Genomic DNA, 16,986 nt, shown 5'->3' on the forward strand with positions numbered 1-16,986 from the left:
ACCTCAAGAAAAGTGTAATTACTTGCACGGATGAAATCTCCGACCCAAAGTAGCAGTTTTTACTCACAATACCTGTGAGCTCAATTTTTATGAGTCCAAATCCATAAACATGAACGGGATGCTAGTGAGTACAGGTTGAAATCTTCTTCCCTGCTGTAAAACTACACACCTGAAAGATTTGTCAATATAGCCTATTGTTAAACACCAGCCATAGTGCTTACCAGGAATGTTTTGTTGATGAGATTTGTGACTGGAAATTGCAGTAGCAATGTATTTAGCATATGGGCCTCCCCTTTCCATTCCATACATTTTTCCACATGACAGACTTACCAACGCTCGCCAACTGGAATTGCAGTATGCATGCAAGCCTAACTGGCTACAATGGGAACCAATCAGACTGAATCTTCTCCCTGTGTTCTAAGTTCTCTGATAAAACCCAGTTAGCCAGAAGGTCAGTCAGAAGGCTCGTTCGTGACGAAGCAGTGCTGCTTTTGCTTAGCGGTGGGCATGCGCACTTTGCCAGTTTGATGCATTCTGGTTCTGGTTTTCTAACCACAATGCATCAAACCGTCAAAGTGTGCATGCTCGCTGCTTAGCAAAAGCAGCACTGTTTCGTCACGAACGAGCCTAGACTGTCTGGCAAGAAAAATGTTTGCTTCTCAAGATCTGAAATTTCGACAAGCTCTTAAAGTGACAGTGCATACTTTTAGTTCATGTAGGCCTAATTTAAGCACAATATTTTAGTCTTAAATTGGTTACATAGGCCTAGCCTATTATAGGCCTAAACATTTAAATCCTAATTAAATTATTCATCCTTTCCAACATAAATTCATCATTCTGGGCTATTGGGCTACTGTAAAGATACTTTCCAACATCTTGCAAATGTAGCCTATTGATGGATGTGGGTTGATGATTAAGTAATTATCAAGGTCTGAATTGGAAACTGATTACTTAACTGATTTAGAAATATTCACTACGCAATTCAATGACAATATAATCAATATATTTTATGCATCAATGTTACCCCTAAAATGAAGGGGGGGGGGGGGTGTCGACCCGCTCACTGAGGTCATTGGCTCTGCTCAGTGATATAGTGCATTTGCTCAGGCACCGAAAACATTAGAGGGAACATTGGTTCCAGAGGCACCACCAAGTGCTCTGCAGAAAAGAGACACCTGCAGTGTGCTACTGGGAAGTCCAGTGAACATGAGGGCAGTCATGGGTAAGCGGTTAGGGTGTCAGACTTGTAACCCAAAGGTTGCCAGTTCGACTCCCGACCCGCCAGGTTGGAGGGGGGAGTAATTAACCACTGCTCTCCTCCATGACTGATACCCTGAGCATGGTACCATCCCGCAGCACTGCTCCTTTGGGGCGCCATTGGGGGCTGCCCTCTTGCACTGGTGAGGCATTAATGCAATTTCGTTGTGTGTAGTGTGCAGTGAATACTTGTGTGCTGTGGAGAGCTGTGTCACAATGACAATGGGAGTTGGAGTTTCCCAATCGGCTTTCACTTTCACTTTCATTCTTCATATACTGTACATACCGGTGGCCTACAAAAACATCAGCAGGACAGGATGGGGAATGGACGCCTGTCTTGGACACAATCACCAGTCTTGGAGTCTGAGCTGTTCTCCTGCAACGTTCACCTTCCTGTACGGTAATGAAGAGACTGAGATTGTTCTGGAACTATACAGTATGATGGAGTGACCATAGGGCAGGGATGTCAAACTCAGGCCCTGGGGCCAAATTTGTAGCCTGGTTCCTACCAGACCTCTGTGTGTGTGCTCTGGAGCCCCCTGGTGGCGCTCCAAACACACACATCGGTCTGGGAGCATGTGGCAGGATTCAATTTCTGGACTCAAAAAATAATGCCAAGCATTTATCGCTTCAATATCACTGGCAGCTCGCATTGAGGAGTCACAGGACATATTATAGACTATATTGACGCTTTAGAGATCAACAGAAAACGGTTTTGAAAGAATTTGTTGAGTTTGAAGCAATAAATGCTGCGATTATTTTTTTGACTGTGGAAATGGAATCCTGCTACATGCTCCCAGACCTAGTAGTGGAGCTCACAAAGCTGTGCGGAACTACAGGTCGGGCAAGAGCCAGGCAACCAAATTTGGCCCGCGGAGCCATTTTATTCAGCCCACGAGATCATTTCAAATGTGTTTTACAGTTGGCCCACATACACCATTATTGTACAGCGTAACACAACTTGAACTGAAATTTGCTGTATAAAAGGATGTGCAGACACATTTGAACAGACAAATATGATGGGAAAGAGTGTATGTGAAATTTAACTATGAGTATGAGGTGCATGAATGCACAATTTTATTCCATTTTAGTTGAGTTCGGCCCACGACTTCATTCCAAATTTTTATTTTGGCCCTCGGTCAATTTAAGTTTGACACCCCTGCCATAGGGGTTTGGGTGGTGTGCTGATCCTCAAGCAGAGAGCACACGTTTGCTACCTTGGAAGCTCAGATTCAAACCTGGAATGGATGAATATCCTCCTCTTCACTAGCCTACTATACTGTATTTTTACAATGTGCAGTACACGCACGCATGCACACACGCACACACGCACACCAAAAGCAAGAAAATATGTACATTATATTGCTCTCATCAATTAGGCCCTCAGACATGCAAAGACTCTTCTACCTCAGTAGATCACAATAACGGTAAAGCAATAATTAGAGATGAAATATTAATAATTTGGAGATGATAGGCCGGACAAAATCTCCAACTTATTCATATTTCATCTGTAATTTAGAATAGCGTTGTACATCAATTACTCATACGGTACTTCTGTGACTGAGGCAAACAAAGTTTGGGCATTGAGAGGTTTATTGCAAGCTCACTCCTGCCCTCTGCTGTTCAGATGTAAAATAAATGTCTCCAGAGGTGAAGTCGAGTCAAAGTCAAGTCAAATCTCAAATCTAGTCCCAAATGAGGACAAAATGGTCCAATCCAGTTAAGAAAAAATATGTTGCCCTACAAACAACAGAAACAGCTCTCATGAAGCATTTCATTACAAATCTTGTAATCAAGCAATGTTATAAATTACTGAGTGGAATCGGTAGGGACAGATTACAACAGTTCAAAGTTATTTTCTGTCCTCTTTGTGTGTTGCCCTGTTCCTGGCTCCAGAGGCCACTCCCCCTGCTTAGGGCACGGCACTTTTACACAGAAATGAAACTCAGCTCTGATTCCTGCTTTTCCTGCTTTGCTGCTCTGTGGGAGAGACAGAACGTAACCCAGAGAGGGATAAAGACTGAAAGACGAGAGAAAGATAACATTGCAAACATGGCAGAGGCCAGTGTGTTTTTAGCTCAGGATCAGTTCACTTGTGCAATCTGTTTGAATCTCTTAAAGGATCCGGTGACTATTCTCTGTGGACACAGTTTCTGCATGGATTGTATCTCAGGCTGCTGGGATCAAGAGGATCCAAAGGGAGTCTACAGCTGCCCACAATGCAGACAGACTTTTACTCCAAGGCCAGTTCTGGGCAGAAACACAATGCTGGCTGAAGTGGTGGAGAAGCTGAAGCTTCTGGGACTCCAGTCTGCTCCTGCTGCCCACTGCTATGCTGGACCTGGAGATGTGGAGTGTGACGTCTGCTCTGGGAGAAAGCGGAAGGCTGTCAAGTCCTGTCTGGAGTGTCTGTCGTCTTATTGTGAAACTCACTTTACGTCTCACAACGACCTCTTCCCAGGGAAGAAGCACAAAGTGATTGAAGCTGCTGGTAAACTAGAGGATCTGATCTGCTCTCAGCATGATAAACTGCTGGAGGTCTTCTGTCGCACTGATCAGACATGTATATGCATGCTGTGTGTCATGGACGAACACAAAGGCCATGACACAGTTTCAATTGCAGCAGAGCGGACCGAGAAACAGGTGAGGTGTTGTATCCTTTCAATAGCAGAAATGGCATACTTCAATCAAGTTAAGTTTTAGTTAAAACACACCTGAAAAGAATATTGAATATATACCAAGCATACATTTATTAACATACAGACATCCATAAATTGCAAGATATCATACATTAAGGTAAATAATACTTTATGTATATTACTTTTCACTCAGTTAAATGACATGGCTCTATCTACTACAAGTAGGTCTTATGAGCAGATGCCTGAGAACTGTATACCACAGAAAGGCCCAATGAGTATGCTTGTGTGTAGGGACCAGTAAACCAGTGCTATGGCCTTGTTTAAAGGACATATTGTAATATATTGTGATTATATTTCTAGTTTACACATTTAGTTTAATTTTTTTTACTTCCAGAAAGAGCTGGGAGGAACACAGAGAAAATTCCATGACATCATCAAAGAAAAAGAGACTCACCTGCAAGACCTCAGAAAGGCTGTAAAAACTCTTCAGGTGGTTAAACTTCGCACAAGACAACGGACAGCACTGCCATAATTAGTTCCTCACAAGACACAATATGGAGAAAATGTCTTGCTGCCAATAACAAATGTTTGTAACAGATTTTCTGGATGCTGTGTTGTCTTGTGTTCCAACAGTGTTCTGCTGATGCAGCAGTGGAGAACAGTGAGAGGGTCTTCACTGAGATGATCCGCTCCATTGAGAAAAGACGCTCTGAGGTGACGAAGCTGATCAGAGATCAGGAGAGAGCTGATGTGAGTCGAGCTGAAGAACTCATGGAGACACTGGAGCGGGAGATCGTTGAGCTGAAGAGGAGAGTTGCTGAGTTGGAACAGTTCTCACAGAGTGAAAATAACATAAAGTTTCTCGAGGTAACATGGTAGCATAAACACTACATATAACCATCACACATGGCCTAATTAATAGGAAATACATTCTTCAAATATTAATGAACTATTTCAAGGAATAGAAGAGGGAAAGTAATACATGTTCAGATTGTAATGCTCTCTATAAATAAAAAGTAGGCTATAGACTATTCTCTGGTGCAAGTATGTGAGGTGCAACCTTTTGCCTTTTGCAGGACATGTAGAATGTGCTCTTGCTAATGGAGCCCAGTGTTAGTTCTGGTGGCCACAGAGTGTAGCAAAGCTGTCAGCTTCCTCTGGGAGCTCAGCTGATCTAGTTGGTCTCCTTACTCAGCTGGGTGTATATTACTAAGCAGCGTAAAGTAATCAGTGTGTGATTATTTATTTACATTTTAAATTCATTGTTTGCATCTCATAGAGTTTCCAGTCTCTGTGTGCCTCCACTACATCTGACAAGTCATCTACGTGCTCAGTGCATACAGATGAGCTTTTTGAGAGAGTGAGTGACAGCCTCACTGTGCTCAAAGACAAACTGCAGGATGTGCTCCACCAGGGACTACAGGACATGACTAAAACTGGTATGTCTCACAGTTTAGTTTAGTTTTAGTTTAGTTTATTTAGTTTAGTTCAACAGGGACCATGCACAATACACATTGATTGCAGAAGTAAAAAGATGGCTTGTGCCAGATTATAGCTATAGCTAATTTCCATCTGCAGTCCCTGGACAGGTAAAACAAATATTAAAATACATTAACATAAACAAGATATAAACAAGTAAGCACATCCATAGGCCATGGGTCAAACATACACACACACACACACACACACACACACACACACACACACACACACACACACACACACACACACACACACACACACACACACACACACGCACACACACACACACACACACACACTAAAATGTCATACAGTGTGAGTCATATTTTAAAAAACATATGATTAATGTTGACAAGACTGGTTGGTTAATATCCATTTTTTCACACCCCTTGAGAAGGCCTGATAATCAGTAATACTTTTTAGGTTACTGGGTAGACTATTCCATGTTTTGGTTGCCCAAAAAAGCAGTTTGCAAAAGCAGTTTGTCGGATTGGGAGACTACAATCACCCCTGATGGTGGATCTTGACGTTCTGCTCATCAATTCAGAGCAGGGTTGAACAAATGTTCTTAGGGGTGGGGGTGCTGCATTGTGAATAATTTTATGGATTAGCCGCAGATCAGAAAATTGTATGATGTTTTCAAGGCTGAGCATATTATACTTGCTCAGTATAGGACAATGGTGGTACTGAAAATATCTTCTATCTAGGACCTTCAGGGCCTGCTTGTATAGTGAATCAATGGATTTTAAGACAGTCTTGTTGGCCTGGGACCAGCTTGATAAACAATAATGCAGGTGGGACATAATCATAGCATTGACATAAGTCACAGCAGCATCAATACTCAGAGAGTTACGAGTTACAAGACCAAGGAGATTGTTGTCAACTTTCAGAGGGTCCAAAAACAACTGCCACCACTGACCATCGACGGTGATGCTGTGGAGAGAGTGAGCAGCACCAAGTTCCTTGGAGTGCACATCAGCGACGACCTCTCTTGGACCACCAACACTACATCACTGGCGAAGAAGGCCCATCAGCGTCTCTACTTCTTGCGCAAACTAAAGAAGGCAAGTGCTACACCCTCCATCATGACAACATTCTACAGAGGAACCATAGAGAGCGTCGTGTCCAGCTGCATCACAGTGTGGGGAGGAAGCTGCACGGAGAAAAACAGGAAGACACTCCAGCGTGTTGTGAACACAGCGAAGAAGATCATTGGAGTACCACTCCCCTCCCTGCAGGACATTTACACCGCACGCCTCACCCGAAAAGCACTGATGATCATCAAAGACACAAGCCACCCTGCACACAAACTGTTCAGCCTCCTGCCCTCTGGAAAGAGGTACAGGCGCCTCCGTTCCCGTACCACCAGGCTTGCAAGCAGCACGATGCATCAAGCAATCAAGATACTGAACACTCAACCCACTCTCCCTTCACTGTCAGCCTCTAGCCAGCCAGGCCACTGACAACGCTCCCCCCCCTCATCCCCACCACCATATCTGCGACTGAACATTCCACCTGCACTACTACATCTGTGACTGAACTTTCAACCTGCACTAACTCAAAACATACACATGCACACACACACACACACACACACACACACACACACACACACACACACACACACACACACACACACACACAAGCACACTGCACTTTCTGCACTAAACCCAAACATACACACACTGACACACAACTCATACTCACACACATACACACACACACACACACACACACACACATACACAGGTACACACACACAGACGCACACCGCACTTTCTACCTGCACTAAACACACACACACACACACACACACACACACACACACACACACACACACACACACACACACACACACACACACGCACACACGCACACAAAACACATACAAACACACACACACACATACTGCTGCTGGTGTATTTAATAAAAACCTTTTTTTAATTATTTATTTCTTCAAATGCTACTATTACTATGTCAGAACGCTATAAAGGACTTTTAGAAAAAAGAACAACAAAATACCTCCTCTTAATGTATGTTCTCTACAAGTCTTCTGTTGTCCAGTCTTGCACTTTAAATGTCTGTATGAGCAATGTCTACGTCCATACTGTCTATGTCCATGTATGAGTACTGTCTATGTCTATACTGTCTATGTCCTTACCTAGATTAGTCTATGTCTGCATGGGAGAGCAAGAAACGCAATTTCAAATTCTTTGTATGACCAGTGCATGTAAAGAAATTGACAATAAACTTGAAAAACTTGACTTGACTTGACTTGACTTGATATGTCTAAAATTTGATATACTATACTTTACAGTATTACCCAGCTTTTTAATGTGTTTCTTAAAACTAAGAGTAGAATCTAAGGTCACACCTAAATATTTAAACTCATCAACATTATTTAGCTTTGTTCCATCAACATGTATGTCTGGAACAACATTTAGTTTAAATCTATTGTGAAAATACATTGTAACAGTTTCGTTGGTATTTAGTGTGAGACAGGAGGTTTTTAACCACATTGAGACCTTAGTTAGTGTTTGAGTCAATTTGCTGGCCACCTGTACCGGATCTTTGCCGTGTGTAAATAATACAGTGTCGTCAGCATACATCAGTATCTCCACAACCTCACATACAGATGGAAGATCATTTATGTAAGTGCTGAACAACAAAGGTCCCAATATGGAAACTTGTGGCACCCCCATAGTTACAGATATAATGTTGCACTGCCCATCATGGCCAGGTCAAGAATGCTCAGCACTATTGTGCTTCTTTCCAACAGGTGAACAAATCAGCATGTTCAGACCTTCAGAGCCTGTGACCAGAGAGGATTTCCTGATATGTAAGTAAAGCAGTTAAGCAACTTAATTAGACTAACACCCAGAACACACGTGCGCCTGCGCGTGCGCGCGCGCACACACACACACACACACACACACACACACACACACACACACACACACACACACACACACACACACACACACACACACACACACACACACACACACACACACACACGTGCACACACACCTACTGAAATACACACTGCAGGATACACAACAGGATACAAGGATGATTAATTGTCACATAGCCTACTGCACATAAAGATTTTCTGAATCACATGCAATTTGGGGTCTACTGTAGGCTATATGTTTGGGTTGTGTGAAAGGGGTTCATGTAAGGTGACATGTAAACTGTAATTTAATGATCACAGTTCACGGTTTCACAGTGCTACTGGACTACATGTTTGGTAAATTGTTAACAAATGTATTATTATGATTTTAAATCCAACTACAGATTCCCATCAGCTGACATTGGACCCCAACACGGCTCATAATCAGCTGAAACTGTCTGAGGGAAACAGAGTTGCAGAAAGGGTTAAAATGAGTCAGTCATATCCTGATCATCCAGACAGATTTAGTGATGTGGCACAGGTGATGTGTTCAGAGGCTACATCTGCCAGGTGCTACTGGGAGGTCGAGGTGTCTGGGTATGATGTCCATATAGCTGTTTCATACAAGGGGCTGAAGAGAAAAGGAAGTAATAGTTATGTTTATTTTGGGTCCAATACAAACTCCTGGGCATTGAATTGCTATGCATCTGGGTTCTGGTTCTACCATGATAATAAACCAATTAATCTCCCTCATGCTCAGATCTCCTCTAGAGTAGGAGTGTATGTGGATCACAGGGCAGGAACTCTGAGCTTCTACAGTGTCTCTGCTGACACTATGACTCTGCTGCACAAAGTAGAGACCACATTCACTGAGCCACTATATCCTGCCTTTTGGCTCTACAATGTTGGCAGCAAAATCAAATTGTTTCAGTGATAAGAAGATGCCTGAAGAAGATCTATGATCGAAACGTTGCTCCAAATAAATTAAGTCTTTTGCAAGTCGTGTGCAGATCCTTTCCCAATCCTATATGACAATTTTTTGATTTGGCACCTGCTGATGCTTTTCTGCTGGATGTACGCGCTTTCAACTACACTCTGTCAGTGATGACAAACCAGCACAAAAACACATTTATATGCTAAAAAGGAATGTATCTTGTGAACCGATTTAGAATTCCCACTCTTTGCGATATTCAGTTTAGATGAGAGCATTTTTCAGTGATTACATGATCTTGCCCTGTTGAAATATTGTGAGTGCTGATAGTGAAACTTTTTTGTTTATTTGTTTGCTTGTTGAATTGCTTGTAGAATGGGTGTTCAGTATTTCATTATTACTCCTCAGATATATTGTCTGCCAGGCCCTCCAGTGTCAATAGCGAGGTCATCACCCAGTGCTGTCATGCTCTCAGTATACTGGTGTCAGCTGCTGTCATTGGGTCGTCCCTGACCAATGAAGAGTGGAGATTGTCCACATTCCAGGTGAAGATGCAGGGTAAAGGCTGACAGAAGTCCTGGAGTGAGGAGTAAACACACATGTGTTTTATTATGATTTCCATTCCATGGCAGGATTACGTTTCAACCATTGAGAATCTGATGAAGATAATGGTCTAAATGTAGTCGTCCCTTACCAGGTCATATTCAGTTCATCCTGGCTGTAGATGTAATGTGGGGTCTTCCTGGTTACTAATGTGGTGCATACTTTACTGTTCATCTACAGGTGGTGGCTAATGGATGTTTATATAACACTGTCTGTAAACATTAATATATGGTACATTCTTCATCTTCCAAGTGTTTTTTTGTTCTTGAACAACAATGAGTATATACCTAAACACTTTGATTGGATTTATATGAAATAATTAATGTAATAAAAATGCAACAATAAAGTATATAATTGAATGATCTTGACTGTCCCGCCTCCATCATTCACTTAAAGAAAACAAGAGCACTGCATTGCAAGATCCTGGCCAATTGCATTAGATATTGACTTTGGCATTTAAAAGCAACATACAGTAAAACCTGCTTCGAAAATACCGGTACCAGAGATGACCGACTGCTCTGTTACCACTGCTGCACAGCCTCCACTGCTGGCCATATCATGTAATCACACCAAGAGCAGCTGACAATGTGTCACAATAAATATTTCCTTCGCAATTCTGGAGGGAAAATGAAGTGCATTTCCCTCAGCAAACCATCATTGATTTTAGATGGAAATTCACCTCCACTATGATTTAAACACATAGACAAGTAGGCCTATTTATGTTCCTCCACCAACTGGTTTGTTCACTCCCTCGTTACATTCCAGTCCACACACATGCAAATAATTGTAACTTCATAGGCCCATATCATCACCTGGAAAACAAATTGTTTTCCTGTTCCGTTTGTCTCCTGAATGGCTCTTCACCATGGATAGTCCTGCTGTTCCTTTCTCTCGGTCAGGGTAGCGGTCTGATTGGATTACATTTATTGCACTATTCATATTGATACTCTTAGGCATCTCCATTCTCCAGACTGCATGGAAGTCAGAGCACATCGGAGTGAAGAATTTGACTGTCCACAGTGTGTGAACAAACCTGCTCTGCAATGGACACCAAGGACGCGGTGAGACCCAGGAAAGCATTTCATCCCCCTGTAGCTGCAGAGGAGCTCTCCTCTCAACCAGGATGTGGACAAGTCTGTCTCAGAGGAAGGAGAAGCAACCAGGATGTGGACAAGTCTGTCTCAGAGGAAGGAGAAGCAACATGTGTGATCAAATCAGCAGACTCTGTATGGCAGACTCAGACCAGCCTCTCCCCACTGAAGTGTTACACATCTCTGCCAAAAAAGATGACAAGGAACGTAAGCACACCAACGCAAGCATGCACACACACCACCCTTTACACCACCAGGGAAAATGCAAAATATAAAATAAAGACAAAGAGTTGGTTATGCATCATATCTGGGAAGGAATGTAAAATGCTATCTATCTAAATGTAATTATCTGTAAAAATCGTAATCTATAGATTTCTGTCGATTTCCTCTAGAGACTGACATTGTTCTGGAACTGAGCACTTCCAGATTAGGAGTGTATGTGAATCACAAAGCAGGAGCTCTGTCCTTCTTCAATGTCTCCAATGATGAACTGACCCTGCTGCACAAAGGTCAGACCACTTTCACTCAGGCCCCTTTATCCAGGGTCTTCCTACACGCTCTAAAATAAAGTTAAGCTAATAGAGGAAATCTTTGATTGAAGATACAATGTTAATTAATGTCTCACTGCCTTTTATTTAATTCATAAATTCATAAATTTAGTTGATTAAATCTATTTATTTCTGCCGTCAGGAAAGATGAAATAAAAAAAACAAATCTCTTAGTAATATATGATGTATGCTAGAGATGTCTTGTTGTCAGATCTCATATCAGATCCATAATAAAAACATACAGGCAGGGGTTTGGGTGGTGTGCTGATTCTCAAGCCGAGAGCACACGTTTGCTACCTTGGAAGCTCAGATTCAAACCCGGAATGGGTGAATATCCTCCTCTTCACTAGCCTACTATATTTTTACAATGTGCAGTACACGCACGCACGCACGCACACACACCAAAAGCAAGAAAATGTGTACAGTATATTGCTCTCATCAATTAGGCCCTCAGACATGCAAAGACTCTTCCACCTCAGTAGATCACAATAACAGTATAGCAATAATTAGAGATGAAATGTGAATAAGTTGGAGATGATAGGCCAAACAAAATCTCCAACTTATTCATATTTCATCTCTAATTCAGAATAGCGTTGTACATCAATTACTCATACTGTACTTCTGTGACTGAGGCAAACAAAGTTTGGGCATTGAGAGGTTTATTGCAAGCTCACTCCTGCCCTCTGCTGTTCAGATGTAAAATAACTGTCTCCAGAGGTGAAGTCGAGTCAAAGTCAAGTCAAATCTCAAATCTAGTCCACTCCCAAATGAGGACAAAATTGTCCAATCCAGTTAAGAAAAAATATGTTGCCCTTCAAACAACAGAAACAGCTCTCATGAAGCATTTCATTACAAATCTACACTACACATTCCCTAGTGCAAGATGACAAATTCATTTTGCAAACTAAGTAACCAAGCAATGTTAAGTAACATGTATAATAATAAATATAATAATATAATAATGTTATAAATTACTGAGTGGAATCGGTAGGGACAGATTACAACAGCTCAGAGTTCTCTTCTGTCCTCTCTGTGTGTTGTCCTGTTACTGGCTCCAGAGGCCACTCCCCCTGCTTAGGGCACGACCCTTTTACACAGAAACGAAACTCAGCTCTGCTTCCTGCTCTTCCTGCTTTGCTGCTCTGTGGGAGAGACAGAACGTAACCCAGAGAGGGAAAAAGAGTGCAAGACGAGAGAAAGATAACAGTGCAAACATGGCAGAGGCCAATGTGTTTTTAGCTCAGGATCAGTTCACTTGTGCAATCTGTTTGGATCTACTAAAGGATCCGGTGACTATTCACTGTGGACACAGTTTCTGTATGGATTGTATCTCAGGCTGCTGGGATCAAGAGGATCCAAAGGGAGTCTACAGCTGCCCACAGTGCAGACAGACTTTTACTCCAAGGCCAGTTCTGGGCAGAAACACAATGCTGGCTGAAGTGGTGGAGAAGCTGAAGCTTCTGGGACTCCAGTCTGCTCCTGCTGCCCACTGCTATGCTGGACCTGGAGATGTGGAGTGTGACGTCTGCTCTGGGAGAAAGCGGAAGGCTGTCAAGTCCTGTCTGGTGTGTCTGTCCTCTTACTGTGAAACTCACTTCACATCTCACAACGATCTTTTCCCAGGAAAGAAACACAAAGTGATTGACGCTGCTGGTAAACTAGAGGATCTGATCTGCTCTCAGCATGATAAACTGCTGGAGGTCTTCTGTCGCACTGATCAGACATGCATATGTGTGCTGTGCGTCATGGATGAACACAAAGGCCATGACACAGTTTCAATTGCAGCAGAGCGGACAGAGAAACAGGTGAGGAGTAATGTATCCTCTCAATAGCAGCAATGGCATACTTCAATCAAGTTACGTTTTAGTTAAAACACTCCTGAACAAAAAATAGTGAATATATGCCAAGCAAACATTCAGTATTTATTGACATACAGACATGTAGCCATACTTTTTCACTCTGTCATTAAATTACATTTGTCATACATTAAGGTAAATCATACTGTATGTATATTGCTTTTCACCCAGTTAAATGACATGGCTCTATCTACTACAAGTAGGTCTTCTGAGCAGATGCCTGAGAAATGTATACCACAGAAAGGTCCAACGATTATGCTTGTGTGGGACCAGTAAACCAGTGCTATGGCATTGTGTAAAGCAGGGGTGTCAAACATACGGCCCGCGGGCCGCATCCGGCCCGCCAGAGGGTTCCATCCGGCCCGGATGTAAAAAAAAAAAACCGAAATGCGCAATTACGGCCCTCGGGGCAAAATCGAGACCTGCATGACATTAACCCAATGGTCCCTCTGTTACACTGTATATATGTAGTAAAGTGCACATCACACTTCTATTATAAATAGTGAATTTGTACTGTAACAGGCATTTGATAAAGCTCATATATTATAGACCTCATATATAGAGATAAAATATTAATACTTCTTATTCGTATTGTATTGGTATTGGTTGTAATTGAATAATAAATATAATTGGATTTGTATTGGTTCCTATTAAGCTCAAACAGGAAATGGGATGTTAGATTGCGTGAAAATGCAGGAAATTACATATAAGGAATACAAAATTTTCTGGGGGAAAACCCCCACACCCCCTACCAACATGAACTGTCCCATATTTAATTAATTGATGGTTGCCAATGAATGAATGAAGTCAAGGAAATTTTGCATAGGATTATCAGTATTGTATTGCTTTCTACATATTCAGCACACTTAAAACGTGGTAGTACTGAACACTAATCCTCTGCTTTACGTTTTTTTTTTTTTTTTGCGATGATGTTACTAATGCGGCCCGCTTGAGGTCCACATGGGTTGTATGCGGCCCCCGGACCAAAATGAGTTTGACACCCCTGGTTTAAAGGATATATTATATTATATTGCGATTACAATTCAAGTTTACGCATTTAGTTTTCTTTTTTTACTTCCAGAAAGAGCTGGGAAGAACACAGAGAAAATTCCATGACGTCATAAAAGAAAAAGAGACTCACCTGCAAGACCTCAGAAAGGCTGTAAAAACTCTTCAGGTAAGTTAACCTTCGCACAACACAATGGACTGCCCTGCAGAGGTGTCAAAAGTAGGCTAAAAGTAAAAGTAAAAAAGAAACACAGTTTCCTTCCAACACAAGTAACTTATCTGAGTAACCAGTGGACCTGTGTACTTGTCTTACAATTAGCTAGAGCACTGGTTGGATCAAGTTTGTGGTGGGTCCTTGTTATGTTTTCAGTGTTTTTCAGTAATAACACAGTCTATCTCTCTCATTAGGTACAATGGAATTAAATGATGTAATAGCTATGTAATGCCATGTGCTAGTGTTGTAATTACACCACAAAAGTACTTTTACTTTTACTTTTGACACCTCTGCTGACCTGCCATATTTAGTTCCTCACAAGACACAATATGGAGAAAACGTCTTGCTACCAATCACAGATGTTTGTAATAGATGTTCTCGATGCGGTGTTGTCTTGTGTTCCAACAGAGTTCTGCTGATGCAGCAGTGGAGAACAGTGAGAGGGTCTTCACTGAGATGATCCGCTCCATTGAGAAAAGACGCTCTGAGGTGACGAAGCTGATCAGAGATCAGGAGAGGGCTGATGTGAGTCGAGCTGAAGAACTCATGGAGACACTGGAGCAGGAGATCGCTGAGCTGAAGAGGAGAGTTGCTGAGCTGGAGCAGTTCTCACAGAGTGAAAATAACATCCGTTTTCTCAAGGTACCATGACAATATAAATATTACATTTAATCATAACACATAGTAGATATACAGTTGTGCTCATATGTTTACATACCCCAGCAGAATAAACGCTTTCTCTGTGATTTCTCACAAAATATGAAGGATTACACAAAACCTTTTTTTTTTACTCATTGCTAGTGACTAGCTTAAGATATTTATTAGCAATATTCTGTGTTTACTCTTTCAAAAGCATGATCACAACCCAAACTACCCAAATGACCCTGTTCAAAAGTTTACATACCCTAGTTTCTGATGCTGAATATGGCCCTGTTTAACATCAGGGACCGCTCTAAATTGTTTGTGGTAGTTGTGGATAAGGCTCTTAATGTTCTCAGATGACAAAACAGCACATTCTTCCTGGCAGAATGGTTGTTTCCTATAATGTCTTTGGGTGTCTTGCTGGAACCTCACATTTGAGGTTTCCCCTGAGTGGCTCAATGATGTTGAGATCAGGAGAGTGAGATGGTCGCTCAAAAACCTTCATTTTATTCTTTCTGAAGCTAATGACGGGTTGATTTGGCTTTCTGTGTCGAAATATTGTCATGTTGGCACCGTTGGAATTTCAATTCAGAAATGCAATATGAGGTGTTTGGTTGGAATCAAGCCAATGGGCAAGGGAATCATTGCATTGCAATGATCATTGCAAGGGAAATTGTTCAGGAGGCATAGGACAACCAAAAAATAACTTCAGGTGAAATATAGGACAACATGAAAAAATGTTTTAAACTGTACAGGAAAGAGGCACTTGAGGAAAGATGGGCTGTTGGGGGTTGCCAGGAGAAAGCCATTACCACAAAAATGCAAACATGTTATTTTGCATATGATACACCAAATAGCACAGTGAGAAGCATCAAAATGCCTGTGACAAAGTCATTTGGAAAAATGAGATCAATATGGAACTTTTTTAGGCCACTATTAACAGTACCATTTGGAGAACAGTCAATGGAGACTATGATGAAAGTTACACCATACCCTTCTGTGAAACATGGTCATGGACCACTGATTTCATGGGGACATTTGAGTTATAAATGCATTATACTTTTGATCCATACTCGCAGAATGATGAATACATTGCCCTGTGAAAAATACTGGAGGAAACTTGACACACATCAGCCTTGAAACTGCACATGGTCCATTGTTTGGACATGCCAACATGACAATATTTCAACACAGAAAGCCAAATCAACCCGTCACTAGCTTCAGAAAGAATAAAATGAAGTTTTTGAGCGACCGTCTCACTCTCCTGATCTCAACATCATTGAGCCATTCAGGGGAAACCTCAAATGTGAGGTTCCAGCAAGACACCCAAAAATATTATAGGAAACAACCATTCTGCCAGGAAGAATGTGCTGTTTTGTCATCTGAGAACATTAAGAGCCTTATCCACAACTACCACAAACAATTTAGAGCGGTCCCTGATGTTAAATAGGGCCATATTCAGCATTAGAAACTAGGGTATGTAAACTTTTGAACAGGGTCATTTGGGTAGTTTGGGTTGTGATCATGCTTTTGAAAGAGTAAACACAGAATATTGCTAATAAATATCTTAAGCTAGTCACTAGCAATGAGTAAAAAAAAAGGTTTTGTGTAATCCTTCATATTTTGTGAGAAATCGCGAAGAAAGCGTTTATTCTGCTGGGGTATGTAAACATATGAGCACAACTGTAGGTGTGGGTATCGCCAACCACTTCCTGATACGATACGCATCCCGATACTGGGGTCACGATGTGCATCGCTATATTTTAGACCTACATTTTTTTTTTTAATCCATTTTTTTAGGAAATAGACATGAAGGACCAAA

At 41.7% G+C, this 16,986-nt stretch overlaps 2 protein-coding genes across 2 annotated transcripts in view; both read left to right on the forward strand.

Annotated features, from left to right (window-relative positions):
- The first annotated feature begins 3,303 nt into the window (after positions 1–3,303).
- Positions 3,304–10,138, forward strand: LOC134455442 (tripartite motif-containing protein 16-like). Its single transcript, XM_063206497.1, has 5 exons — positions 3,304–3,900; positions 4,291–4,386; positions 4,530–4,763; positions 5,176–5,335; positions 8,676–10,138. The coding sequence occupies exons 1-5, from the start codon at positions 3,310–3,312 to the stop codon at positions 9,203–9,205; spliced, it is 1,611 nt and encodes a 536-aa protein (XP_063062567.1). The 5' UTR covers positions 3,304–3,309; the 3' UTR covers positions 9,206–10,138.
- A 2,354-nt stretch (positions 10,139–12,492) lies between these two features.
- LOC134455435 (tripartite motif-containing protein 16-like protein) overlaps positions 12,493–16,986 on the forward strand; it is a 7,804-nt gene continuing 3,310 nt past the window's right edge. The window contains exons 1-3 of the mRNA XM_063206485.1: positions 12,493–13,249; positions 14,382–14,477; positions 14,931–15,164. Of these exons, the coding sequence (XP_063062555.1) occupies positions 12,659–13,249; positions 14,382–14,477; positions 14,931–15,164 (921 nt within the window). The 5' untranslated portion in view covers positions 12,493–12,658. The remainder of the gene's footprint in view (positions 13,250–14,381; positions 14,478–14,930; positions 15,165–16,986) is intronic.

This window comes from Engraulis encrasicolus, chromosome 9, assembly GCF_034702125.1.
Source record: "Engraulis encrasicolus isolate BLACKSEA-1 chromosome 9, IST_EnEncr_1.0, whole genome shotgun sequence".
Lineage (NCBI taxonomy): Eukaryota > Metazoa > Chordata > Actinopteri > Clupeiformes > Engraulidae > Engraulis > Engraulis encrasicolus.

Coding starts and splice junctions, on each gene's coding strand:
- LOC134455442 (XM_063206497.1), top strand. CDS start 3,310: ATGGCAGAGGCCAGTGTGTTTTTAGCTCAGGATCAGTTCACTTGTGCA. Junction 4,387..4,529: donor AGGCTGTAAAAACTCTTCAG/GTGGTTAAACTT, acceptor GTGTTCCAACAG/TGTTCTGCTGATGCAGCAGT. Junction 4,764..5,175: donor ATAACATAAAGTTTCTCGAG/GTAACATGGTAG, acceptor TGCATCTCATAG/AGTTTCCAGTCTCTGTGTGC.